The 21,361-nt window shown below is 39.0% G+C and overlaps 2 protein-coding genes across 6 annotated transcripts in view; one reads left to right on the forward strand and one right to left on the reverse strand.

Annotated features, from left to right (window-relative positions):
* Nucleotides 1-18,604, forward strand: part of LOC110184911 (uncharacterized) — a 36,116-nt gene extending 17,512 nt beyond the window's left edge. The window contains exons 1-4 of one of the 4 annotated variants that reach the window (XM_086840827.1): nt 6-14,137; nt 15,103-16,027; nt 16,089-16,393; nt 16,755-18,604. In XM_086840827.1, coding sequence (XP_086696953.1) covers nt 15,169-16,027; nt 16,089-16,393; nt 16,755-18,236 — 2,646 coding nt within the window. In that variant the 5' untranslated portion in view covers nt 6-14,137; nt 15,103-15,168 and the 3' untranslated portion in view covers nt 18,237-18,604. Of the gene's footprint in view, nt 1-5; nt 14,138-15,102; nt 16,028-16,088; nt 16,394-16,754 lie in introns of those variants that run through there. The other 3 variants (XM_086840829.1, XM_020953560.2, XM_020953567.2) reach the window with 3 other exon arrangements.
* A 174-nt stretch (nt 18,605-18,778) lies between these two features.
* LOC110184928 (gamma-interferon-inducible lysosomal thiol reductase) lies at nt 18,779-20,952 on the reverse strand. Of its 2 annotated transcripts, none has more exons than XM_020953575.2 (4): nt 20,806-20,952; nt 19,289-19,579; nt 19,061-19,198; nt 18,779-18,965 (listed from the first exon to the last, which is right to left on the reverse strand). In XM_020953575.2, the coding sequence occupies exons 1-4, from the start codon at nt 20,938-20,940 to the stop codon at nt 18,855-18,857; spliced, it is 675 nt and encodes a 224-aa protein (XP_020809234.1). In that variant the 5' UTR covers nt 20,941-20,952; the 3' UTR covers nt 18,779-18,854. The 2 variants fall into 2 exon arrangements, with proteins under 2 accessions (XP_020809234.1, XP_020809242.1); XM_020953583.2 differs by lacking the exon at nt 20,806-20,952 and adding an exon at nt 19,902-20,260.
* Nucleotides 20,953-21,361: the final 409 nt, after the last annotated feature.

Below are 21,361 nucleotides of genomic sequence, written 5' to 3' on the forward strand. Positions count from 1 at the left end.
TAACTATAAACCCCAAAGAAATGATACAAAAATTCCAGAAAAACTAGTGTGGATCCAGTACTCAATTGCGGGAAAGTGGTGCTTCTGAGTAAACTATTCATAAGTTGCAACTGCTTCTGGTGGTGTGCCATTAGTGCTCGAGGCACGCAAACTTTCGCACGGCTCACTGCTCGCATTGAGAACCTTAAATATGGGTCAATTACTCATAGAACGACCGGGGAGAAAAACAAATTTCTTACATAACTGTTGACGTAGTACAATTTACTGGCCGTAAAGTATCCCCTATAAATGCGTCTTACTGGGTATACTTGACCGGAAATGAGTTAGTTGTGCTAGTGAAGGTGTTTTAGGTTTAAAATTTAGTAAGGTATATAAGAAAGTGCCGTAATTTAAGGGTTCTTTTAGTTTTACCATTGAAGAGTATTGTAATTTCAGTCAAAAGCTTGGAACGCAGTGAAGGAGTCATTTCCTACCCTATAAATCATATATATTCTTGATCAGCATCAACAGGCGTATATTTCTAGCTATCTCCGGCAGAAAAACAAAATTTTCCAATATTTTTCATTATTCCAAAAAAAATAAAGGGGTTACAGTAAAATTGGTAAAATTTTTCATTTTAAATTGCGTATGCAGATTTATTAACTCAATAAAAACTAGCATAGCAACGCTTTCCGAATTGAAATTAACCCATTTTTGTCTGACTTTTGAACAATTCTACAATCCAATTGCAAACTGTAATTCCAAAGTAAGCTTAGTTTTTTGTTTTCTATTGGTTAAGCTATTTTTTTAATGAAATTCCCATATAAGATAGATCTGTAATTCAAACTCTAAAAGAAACCAAACTTACTAGTATTCATAGAGATACCTATACGAAGTATCTCTTACTTTTCCTAAGTATCTTCAAGTCTAGTGAGTTAATAACTCATCTTAAGCTCTCTAGATTTAGCTTTGGTTCAGTTCTAATTGCCGCTAGTCATACTCGACTTTGGTTATATACATACATACGTGTTAGACCTAGGGAATATATGGCTGCCTAACTGTTGAAAGGCACTTAAATGCTAATTTGCCGAGCTGACCAACCGTTGCTGGCTGCCGGCTTTACAGCTCTTGGCCTGCCTTTCAGCTTCAGTTTTGCGCTTTAATTGCACCAAGGGACCCCTCTAGAGAGTTGGCCCTTTTAAGCCAAGTTTATTTCTTTTGCTCATCGTCTTAACGCATTTATGCTGTATCGATTGCGTTGCCACGCACATGAAACGGGGTCGCCAGAGATCAACGATCTGTATCTGTTTCTTGACCCGTTTTTTGCAAATCTTGATTTCGAACATTATTGAATCATGTCCGTTTGAGGGGACATCCGTTCGGACTTCATGCATTGATAAATCTTTAAATTATACAACATTTAAAATGCATTAGAAACGTGGCTGCTGACGGTTGATTGTTTCGTGATCGAGCCACAACAATGTGAATTTGTCAACGGAAACGATCTGCGACATCGGGGCAGTTTGTGAACAATTGCTCACATGCAATGTGAATACGAGTATGAGTTCGAGTATAATTTGTTTAGATCATAAATTTGCGTCATTTTCGTACTGATGAAACTAAACTGCAAAAGCCTTTAATTGCACCATCATTTCCTTCTCTGATCCAACTTGATTAGCTTTTTCTTCCTATTCCTTAACACCTGAGAGAGCTGGTTTGACTAATCGCCTTAATAAAATAAATCGGCTTAATAGACCACTGATCACCTGCAATAAAATCGAGTCTAAATGCCACCAAGTTCAGGTTACGTAAGCTTTCAAATGAAATGCGAACTCTGAACTTGAGCAAAGCAAGTATATAAAACAATAAACAAAATGGATTGACCAAGCCTCCGCCAAATATGTTGACAAATTTGAATATTAATATATTCGCTTATATGCAAATTTGAATTTGTTTAACAAACTTGACAAAGAAATGTGGTCATGACGAAATACGTAAATGAGGTAATAAATCAATATGTTCAGTCGTGACAGTGATTCCCAGAATTTAAACAAAAATTACACACGAATCACAACAAATGAGTTACTTTGAGGGGTTTTTTTAAAACATTTTTTGTACTCTGGTAAGTGATATTTAGAGGGGAACTAAGAAATCCTCATCCACCTGCCTAGAACTTTCTCTAAAATATAGTTAAAGAACATTAATGGCCGAACTTTCATCTGAAAAAAACTCGTTTCACTTTTACCCATCACAAAAAAAGAATCTGAAGCTGGATCCAGAGGCTTGGCGGCTTATCTTATTCTTAGCTTAATTTTCACTTACGTTTTTTGCATTAAATTTTATGTCTCTGCTGGACATGGACATGGACTTGAATTTCACCTGGCCGCGGCACGTAGCCAGTGAAGATAGACATTTGACACATCACCTGACATGTCAGGTTGTCATTTGTGGCTGCGGTGAGTGAGAGTTTTCCACCAAAGAAATTCTTGCAGTAAAAGTAAGTATAATTTGGTAAGGAAAAGAGAGCTCAAGATTCGGATACCAAGCACCGGACAGCAGGTGGCAAATTGTTTTGGCACATGCCAAAAAAATAAACTAAAAAATAATCGTAAAAAGAAACCAAAGGAAAACAACAACAGAGCAGCTTCTGCTTAGAGCCAGACCTGTCTGGATTCGCCAACAAGATAAAAATAAAACCATTATAAATTCATTTGGCAAAAAGTCTTTGCTTTGCTTTGATAATTACTGCTGGTGGGGCCCTCTTCTATACATATAATAATTTTGTTGTGTGAAATGTGCGTCAGCAGAAAATGTTTCTTTATCCCCGCTCCATGCTCAACGCGTTTCGTTTGATCTGGCCAGAAGCGAACTAGCCAAACCACAAAAGGCCAGGCCAAAACCAAAAAGAGCCTCAGGTGATAAGTTCATTTATTTATCTGTTATTTTCTGTGCGCTTTTTCTTTTAATTTTTATCCGACGCGTGCTTCTTAGATTTTGTGTTAATTCGTAATAATTAATTTGAGAATGTGCAGAAGCCGTAAATGAAGCGAGGCTAATAAATTATTTATGAATCGTGAATACGACCTGAGGGGGGAATACTACGGGTATTTCCCAGATACAAAACAAAACAAAGATTGTGGCAAAAGTTCTAAGAAATAAATGTGGGGAGTAGGTATTTGCCATATCAATTTAATTAATAAAAAACCCCTTGCTTGGATTTGTTTAACTATTTTTAACATTCGCAGAATAAAGGTTGAAAACGGAAATCCTGCATAAAGATACTTGGGAGCTCATTAATACTTTACTATGTATAATTTAGTACTATATATTGAAGACAAAATGTTTGTATAGAAATAGGATTGGAAAGGAGTACTTTATTTATTTAATTTCATATGTTTTTTAGTTGCTGCATTTCGTGCAGTTAAGCTTTGCTGTCTAGCTCGTCCTCCTATAAATAAATATATTTTGTTAATACATTTTTTTACCTATTCATTTGAATATGTTTTACATTAGGCTTTCAATTTATTGCAAGTTTTAGCATTTAGCTTTCAGCTCGTTGCGCTGACTGCACAATTACTTAGCCAATCGAGTGAGGCAACTTTGGCATACCTAAAATTGCATTTAACCAAACACGGAAGATGCCACCAACATTTAATTATTCACATATTCGCATATCTCAACCGCAAAAAAGTTGCGTGTGCATCGGACTGGGTTTGTGTGCCTCGAAAATTGCATTTGGTGCAATTACAACTACAGCAAATCGGCTGTCACGGAGGTCCGTTTAAGCGGCTTAATGTGCGGAACGGGTCTCTAAAAATATCAAATCTAAAATTACATTTTTCAAAAAACAACTTGGAAGAGTTTACCTCATTGTTCATCTTTCATTACCTTTGTCCTGTCATTTATTTGAATGACATTACCTAATTATTACCTATTGCTATTCCACTATCTATTATCATTATACTCGGAAAGCGTGTGTTGTGTCTGTCTTGTACTTTGAGATATTTGTAAACTGCGCACTTTTGAAATAGAAAAAAAGGGTTCTTATGTGTTTGTGCCATATAGCGTTGGATTTATAACCCCGACAATGTAATTGATAATTAAGTACTTTGTTTAATGGCGGCTTAATGTAAGCTTATTAAATAACTACAGGCTTTGAGTTGAACCGGGAAGGTGGAGAACCCTATTAAGGCCTTCTGGATTATACTTGTCTTCCACAAACTGATCATAACTAGTTCTGGAATCGGAGACTAAACGAAGCTTGAAGTTTGCAATGTTTATTAACTGAAATATAATCAAACTGGTTGCATACAAAGATATATATTACATTCGTGTGAGCTTCAACGGATTTTCATTTCTTAGAATTTGTTAAATGTATACCACAAATATTTATTTTTTCAGGTGTTGATGATAAATCAACGATTTCATGCCCCTTATTGGTTTAATTTGTTAAACCCCGGCTTCAGTATGATATTTTCCAATTTATTACGTATCTTAAGTAAACAAACGTAATGCCTGGAAAATAAAATGATTATTTCTTGTTTATTTAATCACTTTTATTAAGTGTTTTTAAATTTGTTACATTTTCTACATTATTTGCATAATAATTGCTTGCTTTTATGGATTCACAGATAACTTTTTTAGTTTGTCTAACTTTTTAGCAAGTAAAATACAATCTAAATCCTTTAGCATGGCAACAAAATACGTATTATCAACTCATAAATCCAAAGCAAGTCACTTAATTTAAATTTAATTCGTTTTTATTGTGCCATATTTTTGTATTTCCAAAGTTTCTTGATTTCGGTATTTGGCAATTTTTCCTTCGAATTAATTTCATTCGCGTTTGTATTTACTTTTAGCTGTACTCTTTTTATTTATTATTATTTCGTTATTGAAATTGGAATGGCAAGTGGAATTCGTAAGCAATTTGAACGTTAATTGAAATTCAATGCAGGCACAAGGAGGAGGCACCTAAAGAGCGTCAGAAAAGTTTGCGCCAATTACAATGCAAAATTTTCTACGCTTTTTTCTGTGAGATGCATTTAAATGGCTTGAATAATGAGAGGAGGCAGGTACAAAAACATATCAAGGTATTGATAAATAAACTGAGTTATTCAGAATATATTTTCATAAATATATAGCGACTGTATTACTTAATATTTGATTGTTCCCTGAAAAGGATATGCAATTTGTATGCCTTTGTTTGACATTGTCTTCCATTGGCATTTTTTTGGGGCGAACATTTTGCTTTATTTTTTCGAAATCCACAACCTTTTGAAAATCTTTATCTTGTTGGACTTATTTTGCATTAACTTAGCCATCAATCAGTTGCTCTTAACAGCATGAAAAAACAACGTAAAAAACAATCAAGAACCCGAAACCCACAGAACCCTTCCCTCAGCCCCAAGGTTCCTTCCCCTTAACCTGGTCACATGGCCACAATGCGGTTTTTGGTTTTTGGCCAGATGAATGCATTTATAAGCCCGGCCCCAGCCAAAACAAATGGTACATTTTTAGTGAGTTAAACAAAAACAAAAAAAAAAAAAAATTAAAATACAACCAAATAAAATGCAGAGTTTTTCCACAAAAATTTTCTCACGTAACAAGTACACACCATCCCCAGCCATGGGGAGACCGGAGCGGGAAAAACACATTTCCAAGCAAGCTGCAAAACTGAAAACCGAAAAAACCAAAAACCAAAGAAACTGAAAAGTCCGACAAGACCGGGCCAAGCAATTTACTTGGCCTGGTCCGATGTTGCATGTGTGTGCCCGTGGCCAGCAACTTGTAGTTGTTGGCCAATTTTTTGGCGTCTGCGCAATCCATAAGAGGGCATTAAAGTTTTGCTGCCGTTGCTGGCCGATTCTAAATATCAGGCAAAGCGATTGCAAGTAGCTACCACCAGTCAAAGGCACACCTAAAGAAAATATAATATATCTATTGATTTTGAAATAATTATATTTATTTGAACAAAAAGCAAGCTATAGAAGGGAAGGGTAGATAATAACTGATTCAAGGGTAGAATCGTAGATACATGGTTTGCGTTTTAGTTTACTGAATTATGTTTCCCTTTTCCCAATTAAAACCAAGAGATTTATAAAGACTTTGGTCTTGATATTAAGCTTTAATATACCTCTGATCTTTTGTTAAAGATCTTTGTTTCTCAAAGTGCATTGGAGAGAAAAAAAACAACAGCCTTGGCTAATGGCCAGTCAACGGCAACTGACATGGGCGATATCGGCCAAGTCTCGTAGCTCAACTCAGCTCTCTTGGCCAGGACGGGCTTAATGGCTCGATGGCCTTTCGCTGCATGTGTGCCTGCAATTTGCCGGCCCAGGGAGTTAGTCATACACTCCGGCCTACCTTCGCTTATCTTGGCCAAGAATTTGACTCTTGCTCTTTTTGGGGGGGGCATACTTACTATATTATGTGGCGGAATTTCAGTGGAAAATTTTCACACGAAATTCAACAAACGGTCGTTAATTGCTTGACAAAATAAACCTTTTTTGCGAATAAAAAAATCGTTTCGAATGGGTAAATATCCGACAAGAATTGGCATTGGACACCAGCCAGCCAAGTCTCTCTTTGATATGTCAAATTATCATTTTGCACAATCACCTCGATCACTTTGGTGTCAGATACTCGTCTGTCTAAGGGTGTCACCGCGAAAACACCTATGAGGGGAATTTGTATACTTCTGTTTTGCTTGTACTTGACAACCTAGCCACACAATTGAAGTTGGGTGAGAAATAATAAAAATTACAAGAATATACAATGTCCGGGGCTTTTTGTGTGTTTTGAATTGTTTTCCCCCCTTCTTTTGTGGAGTTTACACAAAGCGAATCCGTCAGTTATTTCTTGATTTATCATATTATTACTGGTTCCTAATAACACGTGTGGTTGCAAGGCAGCCACAATCTGTTATTATAACATATTAATTGACGAATGGAAAGTTATATTGCATGTTAACTAGTTATTAGTAGCTCAGAGATATAGTTTTACAATCAGATTGCATTTTCTGCAATTATTCGATGAGTTTCTTGGGCGAAAACAAGAGTTATAACATTAGATAGATCTAAGATGGTATCTTATAGCCCCATCCAAATCCTCACTAATTCACAGCCATGTCTGCCAAGAAGCCCATTATCATCCATATATAAAATAATTATAATAATGATGACAGCAACCCTTTTGGCCAGAGACAGCCATGAAGTCATCTTCGTGTCCATTCCAGACATCCAAAATACATATGTACATATTTCTAACGACGCCATCATACCTGTGCGATTGGATCACAAATTGTAAAGTGATTCCTTCTCTAATTGTGAAAAAATGTTGTTTACCAACTCTGACCATTCCCTTCTCGATTGCTGATGCCTCCTCCTGCCGCACCTGTAACTGGCTGTAAATATTTGCCATCGAAGTCGATTAATTTTCACTTTCCGCTTATTGAGGATAACCAGCCCAACCCGTCCCGTGTAATCGTTAGCGTTTTAATGGATTCTGTTAGAATAATAAATTCGATTTAATCAATTTATTTGTTGTTGTGGCTCTACCTGTTCGACTTGTATTTATTTATTTATTATTAATCGATGATGCACACACATGCCGCGCGCTCATCAATTGTCCGGTGCGGCTTAAGATCTTTTCTTTCCATATGCTAATTATAATACTTTATTAATTTTATTAACTTTTAGCAGCAATCAAATGCGCTTTTGGCATTTCTCTATCTAGTATCTAGTTTAAATTTGTTTTCTGATTTCTGTGGTTAGCATCGGAGTGATAAATAAAGCTGAAAATCGTGTCGGCGCGTTCTTAAGCCTTTTATTTATGGCATTCATCATTAGAGGGCGTCATGATTTGAATGAATAAATAGATGTCTCGATCGGGATGTGGCTCCCTCTGAATGATAATAAGGAGTGTGTCCAGACCAGTTCCGTGTTTGGAAATACTTAGACTTTGTTAACTAACCTCTGTTTTTGTTGCCTAACCATCAGGGAGGGGATTATATACATTTATATTTCTCCAATGCGCCCCAAGAGAAACTCTCTTTCCCACACGGTCCGATCTATAAGTCCCCGCATAAGCCGATAAATGTAATTCCTTGGCCAACTTTTACCGCCTCTGGCTCTGGCTCTGGCTCTGGGTCTGGGATACTTGTGCACTCGAATCCACCTATCACCTATCACCGGCAGATAAGATTGAAAAACAAACTTAATTAAAAACAGCAAATGGGGCAACAACAGAGCCAACATAAGAGGCGCAACCAACTCGAAAGTCAATTAATAACAACTGCAATCCACTCAAATGTCAAACGGTCATCACTAAGTGGGCTCTAAAAACGACGGGGATTCTTGGGCCTAAAAAATGCAGTCATTTTTTAGTGAATCTTTAGGCTTGTTGCATAATTGGTGGACTCAGAAACTGTAGTCATTACTGGGGGTTTTTAATGATGCAATATATCTTTTATACTTAGGAATTGTAGTATTTAATTAGGGGGATTACATACAACTTCCTCTATTTGGTAGGAAATGATTGGAGATTTAAGGTTATAAGAATGTAAAGTTGTACAAATGGATTTAACTACTTTTAATCCATAATTTAAATTCCTTAAAGGTTGTCTAAGAGTATGAAATGTAATGTATTACCTAACTTATTTCAGTGTAAATTGATTTTGTTTTGTGAAATATTTCAAGCCTCTTGTTATTTCTCCACCATCTCCAATAAATTCGATCTCTAAAACTTATTTAGAAGTTGCAAAATATCTTTATATTTGTAAGCTATATATTTCCAGTTTATTTAAACCTTTCTTAATTGGAATTACTAACCAGCAGCAGCTGTTAGAGCAATAATTCAGAGAATGTTGTGATATTTGGCCAATGGCAGGTGGTCTTGTAAATTGCCAAACTGTATTGTTGCAATTCCTGCACTGCAAAGAGAGGAAACTTTGAGGCTTTTGTTAAATGTTGAATTCTTTTTGAGTTGATGTTGCAGTTGCATTTGCTGTTGCTGTTGCACGGCATGCAACTGTTGCTGTTGCTGCTGCTGCTGATGTTGCAGTTGTGTAAACGCATACAAAACACACATTAGGCATCATTTTGCATGTTTAGCATGTTTTGCATTTTGTTATTGCTCAATTAACCCGCTTAGACGGCATTTTTCTGGCTGCTAATAAATTTTGCCAGCATGCAAAGGGTTAAGGGGGGTGGCAATGACAAACAATTTACATGGGTGTTGTTTTTTTTTTAATGGCACGCCTACAAATGTACCATTGTGTGTTGCCTATGACTGGCGACATAGGTTTGGCAATATATTTATATGGGAAATCTTCTGTATTTCTTTGTATTTATGTATATTTTTTGCCAGATAAGAGTACGCAGAAATATTGTTAATAATAATTAGGAGAGGATTAACTTTCACCCCCAAAAGACAAACACCGATTGCCTGGCGGCGATTGTCTCTTTAATTAAATCATTTTTTTTTTTTTTTTTTTTGCATAAATATTTGCCGTGTCTTAGGCAGTTAATTCTCTTGAAGCTCCATTGTTTATCCTCCTTAAAAGGTTTTTTGTTTTTTTCTTTATTCTGTGGGGCAAATATGCATAAATTATAGGTGAGAATTCGGAGACCATAATATACTGGTTAATATTTCGGGGACTGCACTTTGGAATTGTTAATAAAGTTTTTAAGCAGCAAAAAGGGTAAAAATAAAATACAAAATGTAAACAAAATGATGTCAAGGCATTCACTTTCAAAAACAGCAAGAAATTTTAATACAAAACAAGGGAGAGAGAAGTACGCAGGCATAAAAAATAAATATATATATATGTATATATAATTTGTGAAACAAAAACCTGCTGCGGCCACATCAACTCAATTAGCCCAGCAACAACTAAAGCCGGCAGTAGCTACTATATACTATATTGTGTTGGTTAAACTTTTGAGACCCCATTAAGACCCGTCGATCCCCGAAGAGGAGGCCCCATTAAACCGAAACATAGTCTCGTAAATCTTGTGAACTTAAGATCCCCGACAACTATAGCATCTCAGGCAAAACTCTTTATGGGATAATTTACTTTTATTCTGTCTATAAACGAAATTAAAGCAAATTGTTGGCTTGTTTTTTGCCTTAAATACTTACGAATTTCGAGTGAATTTTTCTCTCTCCATCCCAAAAGACGTTGAAGAAAAGGCCAATGTCATTGGTTTCTTTGTTTCACTGTGAGAGATGAGAACTGAATTTTTAATTCGTTTTCAAAGTGAGTTTGGGAAGGTTATGGCGGTGGGATATGTAATCCGAATGGAGATGGTCATGTGCGATAGTAATGGCGGAATTATGCGAATAAAAGATTCTTAGAAAAGCAATTTGTATATTTGCCCGCATATCTAATGATAAATTCCAGGCACACACATTATCTGGCAAAGCCAAAAATACATTTTTTCTAGGCTCATTAGCATTTATTTAATAGCTTATTAATTTATTTTTATGGCTGTATAAAATACAAAGAAACGTGAAATAAAATTTGTATTAAATGGGCAGAAGTTGTGCAGGTTCTGGATATCAATAATTTTGTATAATTAGAATAAGCTGCTAAAAAAACACTTTTGTAACTTCTTTATTTACTTCCATCATCTCTTTCAGAGATTTAGGTATTTGGGTTAGTGATGCTAATTTTTCGTGGCTTAAAGCCGGCTTTGTGAGGTGTGTGTGTTGCCAATCAATTATAAAGAATGCAATTCTATACAAATTTATGGCATGCATTATGCTTTATTCAATAGTTCAATTAAATGCATTCCAAAGTGTTCGCACGTACAGAGGAGAGCTTCCTTCAACTTACTCTTTATATGACGAGACCTCCTTCTCCCTTCCTCCACCACCTCACCCGATCTTGGCCAGCATTTTTGTTGGTGACAAATGCGCATGACACACATGACCAAAAAAATAAATAAAAATAAAAATAAGAAAAAAAATTAAGAGAAAAATATACCCCAACGAATACGAATTGCGAAACTATTTAATTTAGTTGCGAGTCACTTTTTTTCGTATTTATTTTGAGACATTCTTGAGTGCTGCAGACTCCATGAGCTCAGAGAGATCCCAACGTGCCTCAGACGGCGAATTCAGAATTTACGATTTATTTAACCTGACATACTGCAACGGGCTCTAAGCCGCCACACACACACACACACACACACTGAGGACCATGGCTAAATTGATATTTATGCCCCAGTGTGTGTGTGTTTTGGTAGTGTGGCCCACACTAAGTAAACATTAGAATCAACTTTTCAAATTTGCTGTTGACACAGTTTATATGCCAGCAGACAATCCAGCAATATCCACCAGCAACAACCAATCGTTGCACCTGAGCACCAGGTATTCAGATACAACAGTAGAACCTCGATAAATAGGGAAAGCAACTCAAAAAGGGTTCAGGGTAGAAAGTTTTTAATTTAGATTTTAAAATAGTTTTATTTTGGTACATGAGGATATTATATTATTAATGATTATAATAACTTTAAAAGGGTTTCTTCTTTTAATTGTTATAATTATGCTTCTAAATGATTGCTTTTTTGTTTAATTAAGTGAAATTTAACCTACTTACTCATCATATCCTTGGAGGGTACTATAGCTTCAGTCAGAAGCTAGCAATACTGTAAAGGACTCATTTCCGACCCTATAAATTATATATATTCTTTCTAGCTATCTCCGGCAGAAAAACAAAAATTTCCAAAATTTTAAATTTTTTCAAAAATATTAAAGGGGTTACATCATTAAAATTGTCAAAAATTGATAAAATTTTTTAATTTAAATTGAGTATGCAGATTTATTAACCTAATAAAAACTAGCATAACAACGCTTTCCGATTTGAAATTTGATACATTTACCATTCGATCAATAATTATCTTACCAGTTTTGTACAAGTATATGTTTCTTCTTAGCTAGGTTTCACTGTATACCCACAGCGGGCCCTCGTCGGTTAGCTCTTAACAATAATAAATTGCATTTTGTGTTCAACTCCGCGGCCTGGCCTATTGAGAACTTTCAAGTGTTTGGACTCTAAACAAATAACTCCGATGTTGTTTCTGTGGCTTTTGCATTTTAAGCAGCCTGGGAAACATGCCAGCGATCCCAGCTCTCATTTGGGAAGTCAGCTTAAACAAATTTAGCTGTTAACAGCCAAAAATAAAAATAAAAAATAAAGAATAACACAGAATGAATGTATTTTTAACATTTTGATAAATGACTGGGCAGTTTCTCTCATCGCAGCCATTGTCTGCACTCGGATTTGGACAAAAGAACGCGTCTGGGGGCACAGAAATAGAAATATAAATATCAAATAAATAAATTAAAAGAGTTTACCTAATTATAAGATGCCAAGATGATCAATCAAAAAGCAAACTCAAACTCAAAGTCAAGGAAAAAGTAGCAGCAGCAGAAACACGCGCCAAAGTGTTGTATTAAGTAAAAGTTTTTTATTAATGATGGCTGGGGAATGTTAAAATCTTTTTTTTTTGAGGAAATTACCGTGTCACTTTCATGTCATTAAATATTGATTGAATATATACAAAAAGTTCTTCACCACAAATCACATCATCACGGGAGCAGTCCCAGTGGCTGAAGGAGGAAGTAGTTAAATTTCTCTCGAGGTCTTGAATTGATTAACATTTTGTCCACCTGGCGACACTTCCTCACTACGCTTTTTGCATTATTTCGCACACAAAGTGTAGTTTTTTCTTATACGATATTTGTTCCCCCTCCCCGGGCTTTATTTATTTAATTTTCGTATTTCATTTAATGTGAGTTGTTGGGTTTTTAAAATGCGCGCTCACGCACAAAACGAAGCTGGCAATTATGGACAAAGGGGAAACGCCAGTCGAGGCAGAAGCATAAATGATAATGGGTGGGGCAGGGCAAAACAATTACTTCGTTTTTTTTTTTTCTTTTCTTTCTTTTTTTATTATTACATATATTTTTTTTCGTTGAACTTTTTGTTCGCTTACCTTTTCTTACAAATTCAGCGCGCTTTCTTTGCCTTCTTTTACATCGCGTTGATCGCGGCGTTGGAGAAACCGAATAACGATGACTATATGGCTATATGGCTATATGGCGATGTCATTGCCCCAAGGGATCCCAGTTCAATGGGTTGGAGGGGGTGGCAAAAAATTACTACTGGGCTTTCTCATATTTGTGTGTCTTGGATCTATGAATGGGAGAAGCCCCGGCTTGGCTTTGACATTTACATACGACCAAAAGCATACAAACAAACAATCGTAGTTGGAAACGGAGATCCAAGACGCTGTTTTTGCGGCTAAAAACACGGAAAAGTGAAAGCCAGCATTACTTTATTGACTCCCCAAAGACACCTGCAGACAGCCAAGGTCATTGCATATGAAAAACGGCTAATGATATAGCCATAGACCTGACCAATTGCCTTTTGTTCGAGGCCGAGGAGGCTGGCCAGTGTTTACTACACAAAAAGAAAAATATATATTATATGGAGGAAAAAATGGTTATTTATAACTATAGTGGTATATTACGATGGTTTATTAATGTTTATTTTTGTGTTAATTTGGTTTATTATGATAATATACATAAAACAAAAGAGGGACAGTCTATAGGAATATTTTATAAATCTATTTTGACTGAAAGTTAGATTCTCAAACTTCTACCAATGGTTATTTACTATTTTCTATATTAATCCATCAAGTTAAAATATAATCCTTGTTCTTTTGCTGATTTATATATTCAATCCATTTATTTTCCGTGTAGATCTATCGGATTGGAGTTATTGCATATCATATTGGATATCAACTTCCTATGAATTCGCTATGCCTGCCAACTGGCTGGCCACTTGGGGCCACAAATTACCATAAATTCCATTCCACAAAACAGAACAGAACAGGGCAGAACAGCTTAATATTTATATTTCTAAATCACGAGCACGATTCTGTACAGCTTTATGGCTACTTGGCCATAAAAATCAGAGTCACACGCCAAACGCGAAATGGCCAACTCGATTAGATAACCTAAGCATACCATTGTTGCCTGCAGTTGGCTAAGGCGGACCGTCGAGATTAGACGCGAAAGTGATGGATATCGGGGCTCCTAACTAGAGGTTACTTGGTGCTTTTTAATTGCAGATAGGCAGAGCGACTACGTGAGTGATTAAGTCGATCGGTTGGGAGAGAATCACAGAAGGCAGGCAACTCTGAGTTTCAGTTCAGTGTCGAGCCCTAACGGGGCAACAGAAGAGGTGTGCTTTTTTGTGCCTAATTGCGCTTCTCAAACAATTACAACTCGAGACTAAAAATATATATAGCCGGGGTAACGAATGGAAAATGTAACCAGACGAGCAACCGGCTTTGTTGCCCCACAATAGTACATCGGTCTAAGTGCTTTTCAGGCATTTAATACTCGCCGTTAATGACTCTTGATAGCTGCATCTTTAACTGGCTTTTTAGCAAACAATTCGCCATCTAAATAATGTGAAAATGTTAAATGCACAAGACCTGAGGGCTCACTGAAGCGTCGTGTGGCATTTTCCAGCTAAACCTAAAGCGATACAGAAATAGTAATTATAATTCCGTCAACATTTGCATACACACACTGTGTGTGTAAGTTGTGAGAAACAAAAAAACACGAGAAAAAACACATTTTACAGCTGCTGCCGAGTGTTAATCATGGGGTAATTTATTAGTCAGTTGACACTTTTTGGCCACAGTTGCGGCAAAGGTACTCTCTGAATCGGGTGTGAATTGGCGAATATAATGCCCAATGATGGGTGAAAGTGTGGGTTTAATTTGAAATTTAACACTATCAACTCGAGTTTTTAAATTACTTAAAAGAAAGTAAGGTACAAATATTAATTGCCACTGTTAAAATTGAAGATAAAACTAGTTAGTTGTAGTTGATTATCCAAATGGAAACTTTCAGCTCTCAGGGTAATTTTCCCCTCTTTGGGCTGCGGTTAATTTGAATTGTGCTAATTTAGTTGTTTGCTAATTTTCCCCAAATGGAATTATTGTGCCATTAATTTCTTTATCAGACCGTTTCCAGCCGTTTTCGTACCTTTAATGGGCCAATGCTAATTTTATTTCTACCCCTCCCTCTTTTATCTTACAGATATTCCGTGTTATCATGTATGTAGCCAACGGATATTGATCGGTTACATCAGCAGCAATTCTCGAAATGGCAGCCAACAGCAACAGCAGCAGCAGTACCAGCCCCCAGTCCCCGATGGAGGGATGTGATGAGGTGGACTTCATAGCAGCCACTCACCACCATCACCACAACAACAACAATGAGTACGAGGATCTGGTCGGTGTGAGTCAAGCGGTGATCAACACCAAAGCAGTCACAGCTCCACCCGCAACAGAAAAAGCAACAGCAACAGCAACTACACCAAACAATGAACCAAACACCAGCACACTGAAGAAAGCCAAGGAGCGCCGGACTCTGTTTCATTTCGGGAGCAGCAAGAAGCTGAGTCAGAGCAAGTCACAGGAGACGCAGCAGGAGAATCCCCCAGCAACAGCCACAGCCACTTCCGCTCCCCTTCCGCCGGTGCCAATTGGAACTCCGCCGCGTCAGCACAAGTTTGTGAAGAGCAACAGCCTGGCTCGGCTGCTGGGCAACACATACAATGCCAAGAAGTTTGAGAAACAGGAACAGAAGCGACTGGCCGGAGCCGGAGCTGAGGGTGGCAAGTTCAATACCTACAGCGGGCGGCGGGGACGAGCGGGGCCCTATCTGGAGCGCTTCAAGCGGGTGTCCAAGGAGGACGGCGATGTGGCCGGCGGTGATGACTCCGTGCAGATCACGAACGTGGTAACCCTGACCACGGATTCGCGGGATTTGCTCTACGGGAGCCGGCAGGAGCATGTGGGTCGTACCATCGCCCAGGATCAGCTAAGCTCAAAGACCATACGCACGTTGACACGCAGCTTGGGGAAGCTCTGGAGGCGAACACACAGTGTGGATATCAGCACACCCGATCCCGAGTTTAAGGTCTCGTATCTGGGTAACGTCCTGACCGGTTGGGCCAAGGGTGAGTCACAGAGATCCTACTTATTACCCAAGGAAACCCCTCCTAATAATTGTTATTTCAGCAGGCGAGGGTTGTGTGGAGAAGCAACTGAACACCTTGTGGCGGAACTACACACAGCATTCCAAGCCAGACGTCATAATGCGCCTGAAGGTGTGCGCCTCTGGGCTGAAGGCCACCACCCGGCAGCATGGCCTCACGGAGTACTGGGCCCATCGCATCACCTACTGCTGTGCACCGAAGAACTATCCACGGGTCTTCTGCTGGATCTACCGCCACGAGGGCAGGAAGCTCAAGCATGAGCTGCGCTGCCATGCGGTGCTCTGCAGCAAGGAGAAGATTGCCCAGGACATTTGCGACACTCTGAGGGTAAGTTGAGGGTTCTCAGTTCCATTTCCTGTGTGCTCTATCCATATACAACTCACCAGATAAGACTCGAGTGTTTCCATAACTCAATTCAAAATACAGAAATAGCGATGACCAACGTTTTATTTGTATTCTTATCGTTCTGCAATTATGTAGACTTAAGCGGCTAACAATTGCTAAAATTAAGCGTAAAGTCATTTCTGCTCTAACTCACCTGATTAAGAAACAAACACACAGATTAGGGCTATTAAAAGTCTTAAGTAGTTCATTATAATAAAAAAAGAAGAGGTTAAAAGCTTATCATACCATAGGACTGCATAATAAGGTTCCATATTTAATTGATGTGCCTTCTCTTATTTTATAGGAAAACCTGGACAGCGCTTTGCGCGAATTTAAACGTGAGAAAATTCTGAAGCAAAACGCTCGTCTCAGCCTGGCCAATGCCGTCTACGACAATCCGAGCCTGCCGCGCCGCAAGATCATGTTAAGTGTGGGCGGCAACAACTATCGACCGCCGCTGGAGCGCTCCAAGTCGGCGCCCAAACTGATGGCCATCGAGGAGGCCATTGGTGAGGAGGAGGGCGACGAAATCGAGGACACCAACGAGCCGGAGATGATGCCCTGCTGTCAGAAGGACTCGCTGTACCCAGCCATGACTCTGGGCCGGCGTCGTTGTCGTCGTGGTCACTCAATCCGCCGAACTGGAAAGATCTTGCCCTCATCGCCCTGCTGCAGCTCGCATATGAAGGTGAAGGAGGTGCCTCAGGCCGAGGCTCTAACGTTGGCCTCCGCCGGAAGTGCCGTCAACGATGGCTCCGACTCGGATGACTTCGAGAAGCTGCTCAAGTTTGACACAACTCTGAGCAATGAGTTGCTGCCGTACTTTGATATGCAGCTGCACAAGAACGGCAGCCAGAGCATGGTGAGCCTCAGTGACCTGAAGGAGGAGGAGGGAGAACCGCTCAGCTTGCTGCCCACGATCAATAGCGACCCCAGCGCGGATCCAGAGGCGGACTACTCCGCCGAGGAACACGATGTGACCGCCCCGCGTCGAAGTGGTGTCTGCAGCGACGGTGAGGAGGACTTCCTCGACGATGCCGACGACCATTATTTCCGGCATGCGGCTATGCTCACCATGCTGCACCGGAGTTCGATGAGAAAGATGCGGGCCAGCGATCAGGCCAGCATGCAGTATCGCCACCAGACACAGTCATCGATATCCTCGAACGCCTCCAGCTCGACGACGGCCAGCACATCGGCGGCAGCAGGCGGCGGATCCGCTCAGCAGGGTCTGACCAGTCCCGACAGCGACGAGGGATCCATATCCAGCGGATGCGAGACGGCCAGCACAGTCACCAATGCCAATCACGAGGAGTACAATGGAAAGAGGGACGGTGATACCGGCGACCAGCTGGAGCAGTCGCAGCTGGAGCTGGAGCTGGAGCAGGCGCAGGTGCTGGAGCAGATGATGATCTACCAAAGACTGGAGCACCAGCTGCGCCACAATAGCGGCGACGCCACCAACTACAGCAGCTCCAGCAGCATAACGCTGAAGCGCAGCGATTCCGGCAGCGACGAACTGGACAAACAGGAGCGCAACGACCAAATCAATCCCGATGACGGATCGGACAGCGATGAGAGCGGCTACGTGGAGTTCCAGGAGAAGGAGCGGCCAGTGCAGCAGGCGCTCGTTAGCCAAGCCAGCCTAACGCTGGCCAAGAAGGCACCCGTGAAGCCGCAGATTCCACCAAAGCCAGCACCGCGTCGCTCGCTTAGTCTCAATTTGGCCAACGCCAACGCCCCAGCGACTCCAGCCGCTGGCAAGGCACCGGGCACGGCCGTCTGAGTGGGAAAATGCTTTAAACACAACGGAAACCCGTCGTCTACAAATTGTTATTTCTGCACACCCGTCAGCGACCACAGCAAACACACAAAGTGCAAGAAATTGAAATCCTAGTTGTAGGTTATCCATTAGCAAGTAGCCGTTAAGTCATTTGTTGTTGGTTCATCGAGAGGAAAAAGCCTAACGATATTCCCCATACCCCCTCATCATCACTATGTTTGTGTCTCCCCCATTCCAAAAATAATGAATTTATATTGTATGCCCCCCTGTAAATAAATTAGATGCCCTACGCACTGCATGTACTATATAATATATACACGAATGTAATTGATGAACTGTATCTTACGTATCAATATAAATTATTATCTAAATGAGGTCGGGCTCAGAGAGAGAAAATATGATTAAAGTTAACGTTTGTTTACTTTTACTGCTTTTTATGTAGAGATAATAACTATTTAAACATATTTTATTGTATTTTCTCTCTTTGACCTTTGCGTTTTAATGCTTAAATATGTTTCCCATTCCACCCTAGTGAGATATTCTTGTTCGATCGCAGAAACCAGTTAGTGAATTTTAATTTCATTCCAATCTTGTGGCAGTTACAGTGAACATTTAGCAGATCTACTGGCAGATTGCGGAGCTGTTGGGCAGCAAGTTTTGTTGACGCAACACATGGCACACCGTGCCGCGGAAATCGCGCAGCGAATGGTCCTGCAGCTGCTGATCGAAGACCTGTTGCATGTGGAAACGAAACGAATACGAATACGAATCCAAAAAAACCAGTTAAATGCATTCGATTACGGCTGCGATCGATCGCTGGTACTTACGCCATTGTAGACGATGGTGGGAACGAAGCTTGGCCTGTATTGTTTGGTCACCAGCTCCGCCTGCAGCTGCAGCTTGGTCCCCGTCTCACTGGACAGGCAGTGGTCAACGTCACTGAGCAGACCCGCCTCCCTGGCGCACTGCAAACGGTTTAGGGATATTATTTTATTACAGATTTCCGGACAATAGTCGTTAATTAGCTGGGCAAACACCAGCAGAGGTGAAAGTACCTGATCGACGCGGGAGTAGTCCGGAGCCAGCATCTGGCACACCACAAATTTCACCTGCGCCGCCTGGTTTCCGGTGCTGTTGATGACGCAACTCTGGAGCCGATTCCCCAAGCATTCGGGCGGTCCATGCTGGCAGTGAAAGATCGCTCCATTTCGCTCGGAATGTGACTTCCCAAAGGGAACCAGCAGAATGTCAATGTAATCCTGGAACTCTTCGTACACGGGACCCAGTTGATGCATGAATTGCCTGCTGTCAGGGCACAGGGACTCGTAGAGCAGCGTTATGTGAATCTGTGGAGAATTTTTTAATGTTAATAAATGTATATGGTTTCTAAAAATTAAGGTCTTTAGGTTAATAGGACATTTGATTAATTTCGCTATTAATTTTATTAAATAAATTGCTCATTAAAGAAGTCGAAACTCCACATAAATATTATCTTTATGTGAATTAAGTTCTTTAAAATTACTTAATATTCAAAAGAGTTAATTGGAATTTTATTAAAGTCTATTTTGAAAGCTCTTAAAATATTATTTGGATTTATAAAAGCTATAAACTTTTTTGGAAAATATATTATAAATGGTATTGCTTTATTTTTCAAAAAACCAATCGAACCTTATTCGCCTGACGCTTTTCCCGGGGCTTCTCCTCAATCTCCGCCCAGCCACAACTCAGGATCAGGAGCATAAAGCTTAAGGTAGTGGTTAACCTGAACATGCTTGGTCAATATGTTGTTGGTTTTATCTACGTAAATCAATTGGCCTTCCTTCGATGGGTGCGAGAATGAAGGTTTGTGTGTCCGCTGTTGGCCTGCCTTCGACGAATGCCAAGCCCAAGTTTATGCGACCGTCGGATTCGATTTTAGTTCAACAACTGAGCACCATTTTGTCACATTCAGTGCTTAATTTCGGCCAGCAAAGTGGACAGAGGAGAGCTGTCTTACCACCTCTCTTCGGCATTCTCGCTGGTAAGCCGGTTTCTTGACTCAGCTTATTTCGTAAAAAAAAAACAACTAAGTAAAATCAGGCAGAGATATAAAAATTCACGGCTCTCAATATATACAAATTCGCACCTTGAGCTAACTGTAAACATAAGGGACGAAGATCAATGCTATTTTAGCATGTATTACAAATATTTTGTTTGAAAGTATTTTCTTTCTCAGTTTAAAAAACTCTTAAGTCAGCCAAAAATGCATTATTTTCAATTCGGAAAGCGTTGTTATGCTAGTTTTTATTAGTTTAATAAATGTGCCATACTCAATTTAAAATGAAAAATTTTACAAATTTTTGACATTTTTAATTCTTTAAATTTTTTGCAAAAATGGAAAATTTTGGAAAATTTTGTTTTTCTGCCGGAGATAGCCAGAAAGATTCGCCTGTTGATGCTGATCAAGAATATATATGACTCCTTCATGGCGTTTAAAGCTTTTGACTAGAATTAGAATGCCCTCAACTATGTACTCTAAATTAAAACTAGTATTGTTATATTTTATATCACTGAATACAGGGAGGGCTCTTACCTGTTTGTTATTTATTTCAACCTGTTCTTTAATTTCTCGACATAATTCTAGATATAGAGAATTATACCTGTAGCACTTCCATGACAGAAAGATTATTAAAATAATTAAAACTATTATCCCGCCTAGTTTGTGCATGTTTGAAATGAATAAAACAACTGGGAACTAAGATAAGCTTTTAAATGTTATTGTAATTGAAGCGTAAATTACATGGTACCGTTTAAAATTTAATTTATAAATTTCCTATGACTAACATTATTTTGATTTAAGCCATTCCAATTTATAGAAACTAGTAGATACTCTTCGCTTAGAAAATGATAAAAAAGTTTAGCTCAAGTTCTTACAAAAGCCCGGGAATTTTAAAACTTATATTTCCGATAAAAGACGTTATCGATATTTAAAATTTAAAACTCCTAACATTTTATTAGGAAAATATTTATAATTTACATTGTTATTACAAAAAGTAACCTATTATTAACACAATTTAAAACAACTTAACTTATTAAGCGACCTTTTCTTTTTAAGAATTCCTAAGAGTGAGCTGTGATTTTAGGGAACT

The sequence above is a fragment of the Drosophila serrata genome, unplaced genomic scaffold (assembly GCF_035046125.1).
Source record: "Drosophila serrata isolate PLE 108 unplaced genomic scaffold, ASM3504612v1 contig_382, whole genome shotgun sequence".
Classification (NCBI taxonomy): Eukaryota; Metazoa; Arthropoda; class Insecta; order Diptera; family Drosophilidae; genus Drosophila; species Drosophila serrata.